Source organism: Convolutriloba macropyga, chromosome 8 (genome assembly GCF_964194025.1).
Source record: "Convolutriloba macropyga chromosome 8, txConMacr16.3, whole genome shotgun sequence".
Lineage (NCBI taxonomy): Eukaryota > Metazoa > Xenacoelomorpha > Acoela > Convolutidae > Convolutriloba > Convolutriloba macropyga.
In genome coordinates, this window is record NC_134475.1 from 8,566,385 (window position 1) to 8,583,068 (window position 16,684).

General features: G+C 35.5%; 1 protein-coding gene across 3 annotated transcripts in view; it reads left to right on the plus strand.

The window, feature by feature from the left end:
- Positions 1-755: 755 nt before the first annotated feature.
- The window catches only part of LOC142343906 (phosphatidylinositol transfer protein 1-like), a 19,753-nt gene continuing 3,824 nt past the window's right edge, over positions 756-16,684 (plus strand). Inside the window, exons 1-4 of one of the 3 annotated variants that reach the window (XM_075395294.1) lie at positions 756-904; positions 1,065-1,335; positions 11,314-11,568; positions 13,904-14,012. In XM_075395294.1, coding sequence (XP_075251409.1) covers positions 11,530-11,568; positions 13,904-14,012 — 148 coding nt within the window. In that variant the 5' untranslated portion in view covers positions 756-904; positions 1,065-1,335; positions 11,314-11,529. Of the gene's footprint in view, positions 905-1,050; positions 1,336-11,313; positions 11,569-13,903; positions 14,013-16,684 lie in introns of all 3 variants that reach the window. The other 2 variants (XM_075395296.1, XM_075395295.1) reach the window with 2 other exon arrangements.

Genomic DNA, 16,684 nt, shown 5'->3' on the forward strand with positions numbered 1-16,684 from the left:
ATTAACTTGTTTCAGCGCTGCTTGTGTGTCACAGCACATGCATCTTCACACCATACTACATTACACCACAAGCATTTCTTGAATAGTTGTTTTGATTTTTTTCTAGACATAATGACCAAGTTTTTTAATGTAAATAAGCTGTTTCAGTACTGGTTTTACATGTTAAAATTGAAATACGCAGGTTCAGTACTGAAACACTCTGGGTGTTCACCCCCACCCCCCAGCTTAGTTGATGCATTTTTTGCACCCCCCAGCCCACAGACGCAATACTTCTAGGATCTATTCTGTTTTGCCCCCCCCCCCCCCCCTCCAGCTTAGAGAGCATATTTTATTACCCCCAGGCGCACGTGCTATTTTCTAACATAGTAACGTGCTATATAACAACATATACTTTGTGACTGGGGTCATAAAAGTCCCGGGGGCCGAAACAGACTATATCCTATTTCTACATATTGCTATACTATGTAATGGTAGGTGCATAACGTACTGGGGGGGGGGAGGGGGCACAAATATAAAAGATCCGGGAAATGTTTTAAAGCAAAAATTTTTCGGGGATGGCGAATCGAATGATATTCGTGGTCTGGGGGGCAAAAGAGAGCACTATAGAGAAACAAAATAAATCACTCTGTCTTTGTGGAAGAGTGACTAAGAAAAACAGCTGACACTCTGAATCTGAAGGTTATCAAAAATGCAACCAATTTCCTCATTAGACCTCTAGTTTTGACCACCTCTAACTATCACAAAGGTATCACGTTTATGCAGAGTTGGACAACTAGAAGCACGTGCTCTTTTTTAATTCTTTTTGGAGACATTTTGGACAAACTTTGACTAAATGCACGTACTATGTACTATACAAACTCAGTATCATCTTCCTATCGTAACCGACTGACCAACAAAAAGACGGGTCTCTTCTATTATAGCCCCCTCCCCAGCTTCCCAGCTTAGTGGTCATATTATAACCTCTACAACCCGTCCAGCCCCCCCCCCAATCATGGTAATTATAACATTCTTGGGGGCTCTAATTTCGCGCGGGGGGGTATGATGGGAAAGACCCAAAAAAACAGGAACTACGAACTAAGAATGAAGAAATCACAGTTACGGTAAACTGAATCAACTAGCTAACAAAGCTTTCTAATATTTTTTACCTAATTTCTACCCACGAGACCTGTTTATTTTGTGTTACAAAGATTATTTCGTAAGTTGACTGGAATTGAAAATATAGAAAGGGAGTGAAAAATAAAGATGAAGTTGACTTTGCACAAGATAGTAATGCCCTTCACCGTGGCAGACTACGAGAGAGGGTTCATTTACACTCTCGCTTATGTTGCTAAACAGGTACTGTTGGAAGTTTTGGGTATTTCCAATTTTGGATTTATCATGTAACCAGATTATTATGAGCTAACTATAACGGACTTCAGCCAATTTTTGGTCTTTCCAAGGATCGTTTCCGTTAGTGCCCCTCCCCCCCCCCCCCCCCCTTCCCCCTCAACAGAAAATTTTCTGAGTGCACACCCAAGCGCATGTGCCTAACTTTACGTATGAATTAGGTACGCAAGGGCACGGGTTCTGTAAATTGCCGGGGGGGGGGGGGTGCATAAGGTAATGAGGGGGCAGCATTGAAGGCATAGAACGTATACCACCCATATCAACTACTGTAAAAAGGGGGGCTATAATTTTGCGATTTGGGGGTTTGGGGTATAATGTTGTTTGGAGAGTTTCGGTAAAAAAGAAAACGGGATCTATTCTGTTCCCCCCCCCCCCACCCGTGTTTTTTATGACCCCAATTTACAAATTATATGTTGTTAAATAGCACGTTACTATGTAAAAAAGTAGCACGTGCGCCTGGGGGTCATGAAAGATTTATGCTCTCCTGGGGGGGGGGGGGGGGGGACAGAACATATCCAAAAAACGTCCACTAAAATGATCTTTCAGCAAATACTACCAACGTATCAGCAACGGCCACAAAAACATGCATTTATCAGTTTTTAGCAATATTCTGGAAACAGCGTAAAAAACGGAGACTTGGGTTAACAATGTCACAAGCAGAAGATATTCAATACCTCGCATCCGAACTTCAGATCTTTCAAAAATCTTAATCATTTGCCTAAAATCACTGCAAAAATACCAAATTTATGCATACCTGGGTTGAAATTTCTTTGATTTCATGCTAGAATCATAAGGTCTTTCCCATTATAGCCCCCCCCCAGCTTAGTGGTCAGATAACCTAACCCCCCCCCCCACGAATCATGGTAAATATACAATAATGGAGAGCTATATTTTCAGGGGGGACTATAATGGGAAAGACCCGAATCATATATGATTTAACGGATCTTTTCCGTTTGTGCCCCCCCCCCCAGCTTAGTGGGCGCATATTATTTGCACACCCCAGACGCACGTGCAATAGTTTTACATAGTGATTTACTATTTAATGGCAGGTGCTCTGTAACTGGGGGGCGCATAAAGTACTGGGGGGAGGGAGCACAAACGGAAAAGATCCGATTTAACTAACAATACTTATTTTCTCAAATAAAGGATTCTAGTATAAAACCAGAACACGCATATTTGATCCTTGTATGATTATCAAGAAATCAAATATGATCTACTTCTATTTTTCCTCAATTTTTTTTCAAATTCGTCGAAAAGGCATCACTTATGTGATTCCAAGGCATCATTTTGTGATGCGTCAAAATACCCCGCAGTGCAATTCTTATGGCGAAATGGGGCGCTAAAAGAAAAGACAATTGTATCTATATGACTAAAGATTTCGGATCTATTCTGCCCCCCCCCCCCCCGCAGCTTAGTGAGCGTAAATTTCTTATGACGCCCATGCGCACGTGCTGTTTTCTTAAATAGTAACGTGCTATATAGCAACATAACAACATATATTGTACCTATATAGCAAAATATAATGTAACTGGGGGTCATAAAAAAACACGGGGGGGGGGGGGGGAACAGAATAGATCCAAGATTTCATATTCACTGAAACCAGTTCATAACTATAAACACATTATGCTGATTCATTAGAAAAACTCCAAAACAAATTGCATCATTTTTCAATTAGTATTAAATCCGAAGTTATTGTTTTATTGCACCTAAATATTTAATAGTGGTCTGCATTAATATTATATTAAATTTAGGATCTTTTCAGTTTGTGCCCCCCAGCTTAGTGGGTGCACATTAATTGCAACCCCCAGACGCACGTGTAATATTTTTACATAAAGATTTAGAATCTTTTCAGTTTGTGACCCCCAGCTTATTGGGCGTATATTACTTGCACCCCCCAAACGTACGTGCCATATTTTTACATAGTATTTTAACTATGTAATGACACTTGATTTGTAATTGGTGGAGCAAAGCGTACTGGGGAGGGGGGCAGAAATGGAAATTTAAATACCCTCTGACTACATTATACAGGAATTTCAAGCATCTTTTAATGTCTTTTATAGCAAAAGTTAAGTTTTTTACCATTATACCCCCCCGAGCTTGGTGGTCAAGACCAGATTGTTGTATGATTTCTAAGACATCATATATGTGCTTTATATGACTAGTAAGAAACCATACAAATCTTGGGTCGGATCTTTTCCGTTTGTGCCCCCCCCCCAGCATAGTGGGCGCATATTATTTGCAACCCCCAGACGCACGTGCAATATTTTTACATAGTAATTTACTAAGTAATGACACGTGCTCTGTAACTGGGGGCGCATAACGTACTGGGGGGGCACAAACGGAAAAGATCCCTTGGGTCTTTCCCTATTATAGCCCTCCCCCCAGCTTAGTGGTCAGATAACCTGTAGCCCCCCCCCCAATTACGGCAAATATACCATAATGGGGGACTATATTTTTAATATTTTTATGGAGTGGGGCTATAATCGGAAAGACCATAAATCTTTCATTACCTAGCACATGTATATGACCTACTACGGTTACTAAGAATCGTGTTTCATCAACAAACAAGACTTCCTTAAGGCAAGAGAAACTATTCCGTCCTCCCAGCTTAGTGGGGGTATATTTTTCGCGTCTCAATTTTTACACAGTAAAGCTTATATTTTGCTACACATAAACTCCAAGTGAGGTAATAAAAACACTGCTGTCGAAACAGAAAATCATTTCAAAGTCTCCTTTCAGATAATTTTTTTGCGGGTTTTTTTCCGTTCGTGCCACAACAATGGTATGTTATGCCCCCCCCCGCCGTAGCAGAGCACGTTTAAATATATAGTATATCATTAGGTAAAAATCTCTGTGCTCCGGGGGTTGCAAATTATATGCACCCACTAAGCTGTGGGGGAGCACAAAAGGAAAAGTTCCTTATTTTCTCTAGATTATATTAAAAATATTGTAGTAAATACTTTATTTCAAACTGTGAGTCTTTCCTATTATACCCCCCCTCCCATACCAGCATAGTGGTCAGATACCCTATATCCTCCCAATCATGGTCCTTATTCTACAATGGGGGCAACAATTTCATTGGAGGACTATAATGGAGAGAACCCAAATCTTGATAGCAGTTAAGGATCTTTTTTTGTGCCTGCGAGCTTATAGTGCATATATTTGCATCCCACAGAAGCACGTGCCATATTATCAATAAAAATTTGCTATGTAATGGCACGTGTTCTGTAATTGGGGGATGCATAACGCACTAGAGGGCACAAACAGAAAAGATCCCTTTCGAGAGCTCTGAGACGTGCCAGTGTAAATGTTGTTCTATATATTTTTTATGCACTAAAAAGATCTTTTCCTTTTGTGCCCTCCAGGACGTTATACAATTACAGAGTACAAGCCATTAAATAGTAATTTCGGGTCTTTCCCATTATAGCCCCCCCCCCCAGCTTAGTGGTGAGATAACCTATAGCCCCCCCCCAATCAAGTTAAACATACCATAATGGGGGGCTATATTTTCATGGGGGGCTATAATGGGAAAGACCCGTAATTTCTTATGTATAGTATGGAACCTGCATACTGAAAAGATCCAACAAAAAACATAAGAATCCTTGTACTCTTTGACTATCTGTAATTAACTTCTGGGTCTTCCCTATTATAGCCCCCAGCTTAGTGGTCAGATAACCTGTAGCCCCCAAACATGGTAATTATACCATAATGGGGACTATATTGTCATGGGGCTATAATGTGAACGTCCCTAACCTCTTATAACTCACGTTTCCTTAATACATGACATTGTAAAGCATGAGTGCTAATTTTTCAACCTGAATAACGGGCTTTTGACGGATTAAATAAGCAGTTGTCGGAGTAAATTTTTTCGGTCAAAAAATTAATTGGAAATAAAACAGGTCACGATTTTTGTCTGAAATTTTTCTGTTTTGCTCTCCTTTTCCTCAAAACAAAGAGGCATTTTTTATCCTATCTAGATAACTATCAAACTTGTTATGCTTGATCTCATCTTGATTGTTTCAGCCTCAACTAGGCGTCATTAAACAATCTTTCAATTCTAACTAATCCAAGAGGCCATTTTTTTGTTTACGACTTAAAGAAACGGAGAAAAAGTAATCAAATCTAAAACTACCCAACAATTTATGCAAATTAATTTTTTCGACACAATGTGTACAAGTCATTTTCTTGTACTACAAATTGGCATTTTTTGAAAATTTTAATCAGTTTTTTTTGCCTTTTTCACAAACATAAAAAGATTTTCATTAAAATGTCTATATATCTATATAAATCAGGAACTTTTCCATTAATGAACCCTAATAAGTTACACGCCCTCTGTTAGGACACGCGCCATTAATTAGTAACCAGCTCATAGTAATATTATAAAACAGCGCTGAAACATAGTATACCAATTCTGTTTTTTCACTCTGAGCAGTACTATCTATGATCATGTCATATTTTAGACCTTTCATGGTAAAATACAGGACAAAAAAAATCTTTGAATTTAGTCTACAGCATTGAAAACATGCAGCTTTAAAACACTAAGAGAGCATGTCCTGCTAATAATATGTTTCAAACAACTGTACACGTTTTTCACGTTTAAACTACTTATAGCATAGGTTATACACGTGTTTACTAGTTATGGCATGGGTTACAAACGTGTTTACTACGTATGGCATGGTTGACACGTGTTTCAAAAGTAAAAAAGGAGCAGAATATAGTGAAGTAAACCTGAACTAAAAAAGTTAAGCTCTAAAAGGATGTAATGTTTTTAGTTTTAAGAGATCAGTTTATTTTGTATCTACATGTACAAACGTTTTCGACAGTTTAAAAAACACCTGCGCAAATCATTCCAAGACCAGTAAACACGTGCGCAAATCATTCGAAGACCGGTAAACACGTGCGCTAACCATTCCAAGACCGGTAAACACGTGCGCAAACAATTCCTTGACCACGAAATACGTGCGAACGCAAATCCACTTAAATGCAAACAAGTGGAGGGTGAGGGTTGGAGGGGGGGGGGGGGGGGTTGATCCAATTTTTCGGCGTCATGTGATTTTTTTTGTTTGGTTATTGATTTGAAGTATTTTTTCCTAACATGATCTCATTCGCGTGGAAACTAGGGTTCTACTCTGGTTACTAATTAAGTTCATTAAATGTGATCCCCCCAATTACGACTTTTATTATCTGGTTTTTCCGCATCAATACTCTCGGCTACTTGTCTTCAGTGATTTTGTTTGCGGCACTGAGATCAAAAATACGTACGTACTTACATCACCTTATCATCATGAATAAAATGCAATGTGACAAGAATACAGTACCCGGACCACAGTGGCATAGTAAATCAGTGCTGAAACAAAAGCTGTAAGTCGTTGTCCCAGAACTGTATCTCTTTCCGCTGGGCTCTAACTAGGACATTCATACAAAATCCAATTACAATCTGAAATGAAAACCCTAAAACTCTGCAAATTCAGCCCAAATTTTCAGGTTCAAGGCACTCGGCGTATACTTTCTAGTCTTGTCTGGTATTTACGGGTTTTTTTGGGGGGGGGCATTTTTTTCTATTTGTAATACATTTATTGCAACGTTTAAAGACTGTTTGTCATCTTTATGCTCCAAAAGTGCATCAGCCAAAATTTCATTCTTTTTAATTTTCATATTTTGACTTGATTTCCTATGAACATCATTGGATTCAAACAAAGGAGGCTCAGTTGTTTTTTTTCAAAAAAAGTATCTATGAGACGTATACTGCACATAATGAGTACCAAGATACTCTTAAGATTCACTGATACAATACTGGGGCTACGATATATAATTGGAATACAAGGTTTCAGCACTGATTTATTATACCACTAGGGTCCGGATAGATCATTATTGGATGACATGACACGTGCGCTTGAATTGGATTGAAATAATATGCACCAACTAAGTCGAGTCGAGAAAGGCAACAAAGGGAAAACATCCACTTACATACTATTCAAATATTGCTCAATGCCACTTCATGGTCAACAACGCACTGCGACCATGAAAACAATTGAACATTAAACATAGCTCAGTCAACTTGAACTGGAGACGTTTAGTAGTAACATTTTGGTTTGTTCAATGTTTCATAAGGCTATACTCCAACATTTCTAATATGTTTAAAGCAGATGCTAACCAAACCATGTTTATTTTGTTAGATAATTTTCGCTGCTTTGAAAATTTCGTATGCTGAGTTAATTTTTGTTTGCATTTGTTTTTCTCAAGAGCAACTATGTTTAGAAATCATTGAACTCAATTCGATTTCATTCAGTTAATAATTATTTTTCCAACCTTTCTCACAAATGTAAATTTGAGAAATTTTCAAAAAAGCCGTTTAGTTTTTGAAAGCTTTGACATCTCTAGTTTTTAACCTCATTCAGCACTTATAAGGCTCAAATGCACTAATCTAGACCTAAATCGGGTTTCTACGATTCTACAAATTTTTGATTGACAACAGATACTAATGTAGTAAAATTGAGACCAATAGGTAAAATTTGACGCGAAAATTGTCTTGTCAATTGAAAAAGAGAACACTTTCTGCCTACTTCTTTTTTGTTTAAAAAAATGGGATCACATCCAATTAGACTAAAACAACACCTATTTTTATGGCGACAATAAAAATTTTTCAATGACAAAGAAAATCAATGAGCTGTGTAGTTCTAGGAAGCGTTACTTGGAAAAAAAAATTAGGCATACTTTGATAAATGTAAACACTATTAATCAAAGTTATTGGTATCGATTTATGTGACATGTCAAGTTTTTTAGGTTTCAACAAATTACAAATTAGCATTCTTGAGTTTCATCAAGATAATAAAGTAAGTTTTATGTGAGTCGATTCCTATAAAAATTTAGGATCTTTTCAGTTTGTGCCCCCCCCCCCCAGCTTAGTGGGCATATATTATTTGCACCCCCCAGACGAACGTGCAATATTTTTACGTAACGATTTACCATGTAATGACACGTTCTCTGTAACTGGGGGCACAAACGGAAACATCCAAAATTTAATATATAATTAGAAAAATCTCAAGAACTTATAAAAATTACAAACTCTATCCAGCGACGCCACCAAGAAATTTAGTATGGCTAAGGAAAGTTAAAGTAGTTCAGTTTAATTGTTTTGCAGGCTCAAAGATCTTGATAACTGGTTTTCCAACAATTTGCAAACATATATTTTTTGATTTTTGTAAACTATAGATCTGTTTCATCTAAGAAAATTTTTTATTACTGGTGAGCCTGACATTCTCCAGATTTCTATTATCGCGAGCAAAGGTAAACAACTTGAATGCCACGGTTTTCTTCGGTTTCCAGACTCGCCTAATCTGAGAACTATATTTGAAATATTGGCATGTTATTGTTACAAAGCTCATGTTTGCTGTAAGAATTATGATGTATTGATTTACCAATATATTAATTATACAAATCTTCCGAAAAATTTACAAAAACTTGCAAATTGTAATTTGGTTAATAACTAGGGTCATTATTTTCGCAGATCCGAGTTACAATATATTTGAATTAGTTACAATATACACAAAAGGAATGACCCTAGTAATTAGCCAAATTACAATTTGAAAGTTTCTGAAAAATGTTCGGAAAAGTTGAATAACTAATAGATTGATAAGCAACATAGATAACATAGAAACATAGATAAAATTTCACGGTCGCTCTTTCTAGGAAACGGGAAAGGGAAGTGGAGTTGAATTGAAAGAGAGCAGACCAGATGAAGATTACAAATTGCCAGACAATACTTCCCCCACTAAATGCCAGTATACAAACAAGATATACCACTGTGACAGATTTGTGTCCAACTTTGTAAGGAAACTGGCGTACAAGTGGTTTGGGAAAAACTCTTTGAAGTTTGTAGAAAATGCCTGGAACTGTTATCCCTACATGTTCACGCAGTCGCATAACATGGAAAAACCGGAAAAGGTCTGTTATTTTCCCTTTTTGCAGTCGTCCAATTTTAGGGTTGCAATTTTTAGGGTTGAGTCGTTTTGCTTACCCTAATGAAAAGGTCTATATTATCGGTTGAAACAGTACACCGCTGTTATCCTCCAGGTGATTAGAAAATGTGACCCAATTTTCAATAAATCTCTTTTCAAAGTTCTCGACAAATTGAACTCAATTTTCTGGGCTTCCTTTAAAAATAGCAGACAACCTTTCAATAAGATGAGATGGCGACTAGACTTAAATTGAACAAAAAACGTGTTTGATATGAAAAAATGCATTACATTTTGAATAAAAGCAAAAATTTTGAAAAAAAACTTTTGAAACTCGAAAAAATACCGAGTTGACAGTCAATTTGGTCCCCATTTGTCAAAAAAAAACAATTGTATCAAAAAAGCATTCAGACTAAACAAGCCGGACGCAATTTTTGGCGTATTTTACGCTTGCAATGTTAACGTACGAAAACTGCAAAAAAGACCAAAAATTGATAACGTATGTTTAATCCAATCTAATGTTAATATTTTTTGTCCACAAAACGTGTAGCACAAAGCATCATCATTCAAAGCAGCATCATGTGATCCGCAGTACATTTTTTCAAAACATGGCAATAGTATTTTTTTATGACTGGTTATCTCTGGTTATTTAAGTCTTGTAGCATTTCAGCGCTGAACAAGCACATTTCAAAAATTATTCCAGTACTGAAACATTGCATCTCCGGATTATTTTAAGTTTCTTCATGAGCAGTTTTTCTTCATTAAGATTATTTTGAGGTCATAGAGCTCACTCGGGCTATGTTTATCTTGTATAGTCTGAAAATTGCTAATACCCCAAAATTAAGTCTGAGCAGAATGATGTCATACTTTTGTAGCTTATAACTGGTAATTACTATAGGAGGATACACACTATTTATATATATATATATATATATATATATATATATATATATATATATATAAGCTAGTTTGCAGGCTAGTTTGCAGGCCATTTAGATTAGTGGCTATGACTTGCTACGCAAATTAAAAAGTACCCTCGCGACTTGCTACCCTCGCGGAAATTCGAATCGCATATAAAACAGAACTTGTTGGCGGGAGTTATGCTGAACATATTTTTTTCATGAAAAAATTCAACTCAAAAATCAAGACAGACCAGTGAAAATGAATGTCTCTAGACTGATTCAGCGCTGATTCGCTTTGCTACTAACCTCAGGGTTTGTAGGAACCTGGCTATCAAGCATCACGGACAGAAAAAAATGCAAATGCAATGACCTTTTTTAAATGGGTTTTTATAAACTCACTCTACTCGATTTGTGCTTGCGGTACGCTCCTTTCGACTGAACATCATTCGAGACAAAAATTGCGAAAAAACAAAAACATCAAAAAGTGAATTGAAATAAAAGCAGCTTTATTTCAACTAAGTCAGATATGGGTTTTAATGTTCTGTGATATAATTTTAAGAAAAAGTTTCGGCTTCATTTAAAAAGAATAATAGAAGTTTATGTTGGTACAAAGCAAAGCCAGAAATTTAATTGTAAATTTCATCGCATGATTTATATGCATAACGTGACAGGAAGTGGCAGCTTAAAAAGTTTTGAATTTATGAATTATTTCTTTTTTAAAAGGGTCTGCATATTATTAATCATTTTATACATCAACAGGTTTTACAAAGCTCATGTTTGCTGTAAGAATTATGATGTATTGATTTACCAATATATTAATTATACAAATCTTCCGAAAAATTTACAAAAACTTGCAAATTGTAATTTGGCTAATCACTAGGGTCATTATTTTCGCAGATCAGAGTTACAATATATCGGAAATAGTTACAATATATACGAAAAGATTGACCCTACTAATTACAATTTGAAAGTTTCTGAAAAATGTTCGGAAAAGTTGAATAACTAATAGATTGATAAGCAACATAGATAACATAGAAACATAGATAAAATTTCACGGTCGCTCTTTCTAGGAAACCGGAAAGGGAAGTGGAGTTGAGTTGAAAGAGAGCAAACCAGATGAAGATTACAAATTGCCAGACAATAATTCCCCCACTAAATGCCAGTATACAAACAAGATATACCACTGAGACAGATTTGTGTCCATCTTTGTAAGGAAACTGGCGTACAAGTGGTTTGGGAAAAACTCTTTGAAGTTTGTAGAAAATGCCTGGAACTGTTATCCCTACATGTTCACGCAGTCGCATAACATGGAAAAACCGGAAAAGGTCTGTTATTTTCCCTTTTTGCAGTCGTCCAATTTTAGGGTTGCAATTTTTAGGGTTGAGTCGTTTTGCTTACCCTAATGAAAAGGTCTATATTATCGGTTGAAACAGTACACCGCTGTTATCCTCCAGGTGATTAGAAATTGTGACCCAATTTTCAATGAATCTCTTTTCAAAATTCTCGACAAATTGAACTCAAATTTCTGGGCTTCCTTTAAAAATAGCAGACAACCTTTCAATAAGATGAGATGGCGACCAGACTTAAATTGAACAAAAAACGTGTTTGATATGAAAAAATGCATTACATTTTGAATAAAAGCAAAAATTTTGAAAAAAAACTTTTGAAACTCGAAAAAATACCGAGTTGACAGTCAATTTGGTCCCCATTTGTCAAAAAAAAACAATTGTATCAAAAAAGCATTCAGACTAAACAAGCCGGACGCAATTTTTGGCGTATTTTACGCTTGCAATGTTAACGTACGAAAACTGCAAAAAAGACCAAAAATTGATAACGTATGTTTAATCCAATCTAATGTTAATATTTTTTGTCCACAAAACGTGTAGCACAAAGCATCATCATTCAAAGCAGCATCATGTGATCCGCAGTACATTTTTTCAAAACATGGCAATAGTATTTTTTTATGACTGGTTATCTCTGGTTATTTAAGTCTTGTAGCATTTCAGCGCTGAACAAGCACATTTCAAAAATTATTCCAGTACTGAAACATTGCATCTCCGGATTATTTTAAGTTTCTTCATGAGCAGTTTTTCTTCATTAAGATTATTTTGAGGTCATAGAGCTCACTCGGGCTATGTTTATCTTGTATAGTCTGAAAATTGCTAATACCCCAAAATTAAGTCTGAGCAGAATGATGTCATACTTTTGTAGCTTATAACTGGTAATTACTATAGGAGTATACACACTATTTATATATATATATATATATATATATATATATATATATATAAGCTAGTTTGCAGGCTACTTTGCAGACCACTTAGATTAGTGGCTTTGACTTGCTACGCAAATTAAAAAGTACCCTCGCGACTTGCTACCCTCGCGGAAATTCGAATCGCATATAAAACAGAACTTGTTGGCGGGAATTATGCTGAACATGTTTTTTTCATGAAAAAATTCAACTCAAAAATCAAGACAGACCAGTGAAAATGAATGTCTCTAGACTGATTCAGCGCTGATTCGCTTTGCTACTAACCTCAGGGTTTGTAGGAACCTGGCTATCAAGCATCACGGACAGAAAGAAATGCAAATGCAATGACCTTTTTTAAATGGGTTTTTATAAACTCATTCTACTCGATTTGTGCTTGCGGTACGCTCCTTTTGAATGAACATCATTCGAGACAAAAATTGCGAAAAAACAAAAACATCAAAAAGTGAATTGAAATAAAAGCAGCTTTATTTCAACTAAGTGAAATATGGGTTTTAATGTTCTGTGATATAATTTTAAGAAAAAGTTTCGGCTTCATTTAAAAAGAATAATAGAAGTTTATGTTGGTACAAAGCAAAGCCAGAATTTTAATTGTAAATTTCATCGCATGATTTATATGCATAACGTGGCAGGAAGTGGCAGCTTAAAAAGTTTTGAATTTATGAATTATTTCTTTTTAAAAGGGTCTGTATATTATTAATCATTTTATACATCAACAGGTTTTTTCATCTCCGCATTTAAAATAACAGATGTTGACACAAAGTAGGCGGGGTTTTGGAGAGGGATGAAAACTTGCAAAGAAACATTGTAATACTTTGCACATAATTTGGTTTTTGGTCAAACCCAAATTTGACCATTGTCCAGAATATCATGCAACCGTAACCCTTTCCCGACCCTATAAAATTGGTGACACGATGACCCCTTTGTGCGAGCCAAGTCGGTCTGATTAGAGGATTCTTGGGTCTGGGACTTTGACCAGGGTAGCTTTCGTTCAAAACAATTAGTTTTGCTACAATTTGTTTTGGAAGCATTCTTAAATTTTATAGACATTTAAAACTTTAATGTTCTGACATAATCACAAAATTCGGTCGTCGATGCATTCAAAAACATTTTTAAAAACGCATGAGAAAAAGAAATAAGTTGGGCTTGCAAAGAGCTGTCACATTTTTCTCTTGATAAATGCGAAAAAATTGATTTTTTTAATCGCACCAAGCGCCGTATTGTGTATCCAACAGCAGAAGCTGCATCTTCAATACTACACTGTAACATTGTAAATAAATGTAAATTTAAATTGTTATTTTTAAATGCTAATGTAACATTTTTGCATGTAACTATAGCAAATCCAATGCAGTAAACATGAACCAATGTGTTGTAACCTTTTTCTTTTGCAGGTGGAAATGATATTTGAGTCGATGCACCTGGACAACGACAAGGGGGAGACAGAAAAGCCCCAATTCATTCACGACAGCAAACACCTCAAAAATAAGAACTCATTCAAAGGTATCGCTTAAAAGTCAGTCAGCTCTGCAATCCTATTATGTTTATTTATTTAATTATGGCCGCGACAGCCATAGCTGAGCGGAGCTATTGATTGTCATCCCTTGGTTTAAATTTTCACAACTCGAAAATGAGTACTTGAAGAGTAGTACATAGGTTTTTGCGGACCGAAGTTGAATATTGGATATCTATTGGTCGTTTTATTTTTTACGATCCGAAGGTGAATTTTCGCCTTCTAGTAGCCTTTTTCGGTTTTTTAACCCGGAATAGTTGTTCAGTCTTTTGAAATAAAAGCGAAATAAGTCGTTTTGACTTACCTCACCCAGAAAAAGATCTTTCGCATTCGCACTAATTAAGACACTAGATGAGTAATACCTAAGGTGAAAAAACAGATCCAGTTGCCGAAATTTCACCACGTTAAGCGATTAACTTTTTGACTACAATCTTTTTTGACAGAAAGGTGCGTACAATTATATAGTTTTAGCTGTTTTTTTCGGCCAATTCTCTAAATTTTGTCGGCAATTATGTTTTATAGCTGTACTTTGTTTTTGCATTAATATTATATGCAGCTCTTTTAAAGAGACGATAAATAAATTTTGAGTGTTTCAAAAAATAAGTATCAACTACAAAACTGCTTCAAAATTTCTATTTTTGAGCGTTTTTATTACTTTGCATTTAAGCCTTCAAAAAAAACTTTGGAGCCATCAATTTTCTGACAAAGGTCTTTAATTGGCAACCGCGGCATGATATCTTTGGGTTCTTGTAATATATTTTTTCTTTTATTTTTTAAATCTCCAGTTTGATTTCGACAGTTTTTTCCGCTCATATTTTTTTATCTGTGCCGTTTTTTTTTTCATTTTTCTGTATAGAAATTAGGGTTTTCAGACGCCTCAAAAGATATCTTTTCAGTTTTTGAGCGTTTTTCTTTGGTAGCTTTCCAAAATTCAAGGAAAAATTAGATGTCTTCATTTGTAATTTTTCTTTTTAAATAGATTCAATGATTCGTACTTGATTGCCTTTTTTGCGTCTTTCTGTGGCAAATAATTCTACCAGGTAGGTGGAGTTAGTCAATTGTCAAGGCTAGAAAAGTACATTGACTAAATATTTTTTATAGTTTTGAATTTTTGTTCGCTTTCAATTTCTTACTTTAAATTTAGGCTCTTTTGATGAGCGGTGGATCAATTCTCTCAAGTATCAGTATCAACTGAATAAAAAAACTGTGAATTTTACCAAATCTGCTTTTATCTTCAATCAAGTTTCAATAAATTTTGTTATTTTTAAAGGAGTTCAAATCTAACATTAGCTTTATATTTTGTAAGGACTCGAGCTAAATCTTAGATACTTTCGTTCGTTTCTTCATATATCACTAAATATAAAGTTCAAAACCTAAATATAAAATTTTTGAAAACTTTTCAGATCTGATTTTTGCTCTTTACAAATTGTTTCTGATTTTTTCTGTCAATCCAAAGGAACGAGTCATTCAATTGTAATGTTCATCAGGTGTTTTTCATTTGAAAAAAAATCAATCAGTACGCAAAAGTTTGTAATTCTTCAGCTTTTCAACTGTTTTTCTGTTCGTTTTTAATGTATTCTGTTCTAGTGTGGATGGAAGGGATGGAATTAGTCCTCAGGGATGAATTCAGTCCAATCATCATTAGGTACCGCTTCTGCTCTTTTGGCTTCGCGAGTTTTTTGAGAGAGACGACAAGGTTACGAGTTGGTTCCGAGAATCGTCGTTATTTCATTTTGTCGACTAGTTTTTTAAGACATCATATAGGACTCCACTCTTTTAAATCTGCTTTTTGTTCATTTATTCATTCAGATACACGAGGTAGTTTCCTAGCTCAATTTTCACACTTGCGTTATTACTCTTGTTCACATGTGACTCTCAACAACGGCTTTCCTAAATATCAACGTAGTTCTTATAAAGTCTAGTCTCATTATATGACACTCTCAAAAAAGAGGGTTTGAGGATAGTTAAAAGCAATACATTTTGCATACAATTTCTCTAGAATAATTGAAATTTAGGCAATTAATGCTAAATAATTTGTTTTCTCCGATTTTATTTGTTTTTCAAACTATACCTCAACGAAGCTCTCAAACCTTTTTTTCTGACAATTGCCCAGCTATGTATAATTCTCAAGTTCAAAAAAATTTTGTATTAATTTTCGTTTTTCGGCACTTCCGTATGTAATTATAATTTTTCACTGACAGTAAAAATTTTAATAGAAAACCGTATAAGTAGGTGGGGGTGGGGGCAGGTTAGACAGGTAGAGAGACTTTTATGTAATCAAAAAATAAAGCAATATGTTTTTCTTTTTGAATTAAACTAATCCCAATTACTATATTCTACAAACTGAGATACTGTTAAAGTCCAATTTTTGTAAACAGAAGTCAACAATCAAAAACGAAGATAAAAGATCCAAGTCAAATTTTCAGTCATGAACAAACTTGCTTCGGCTAAAAAAACCTGTAGAATATCAATACGCCTCTTGGAGTCGTACAAAACCTGTAGGATCCCAACACTTTTTTACTGATTGCTGAGCAAAATCTGTTTCCCTGATTGCAATGAACTGAATGAGCGGGAAAAAAAAACAAAAGGATAAATTTGACAGAGAAAAAACACAAGAAAAAAGAAATAAACAGAAAAAGCTATGATCGGGACAAAATGATCC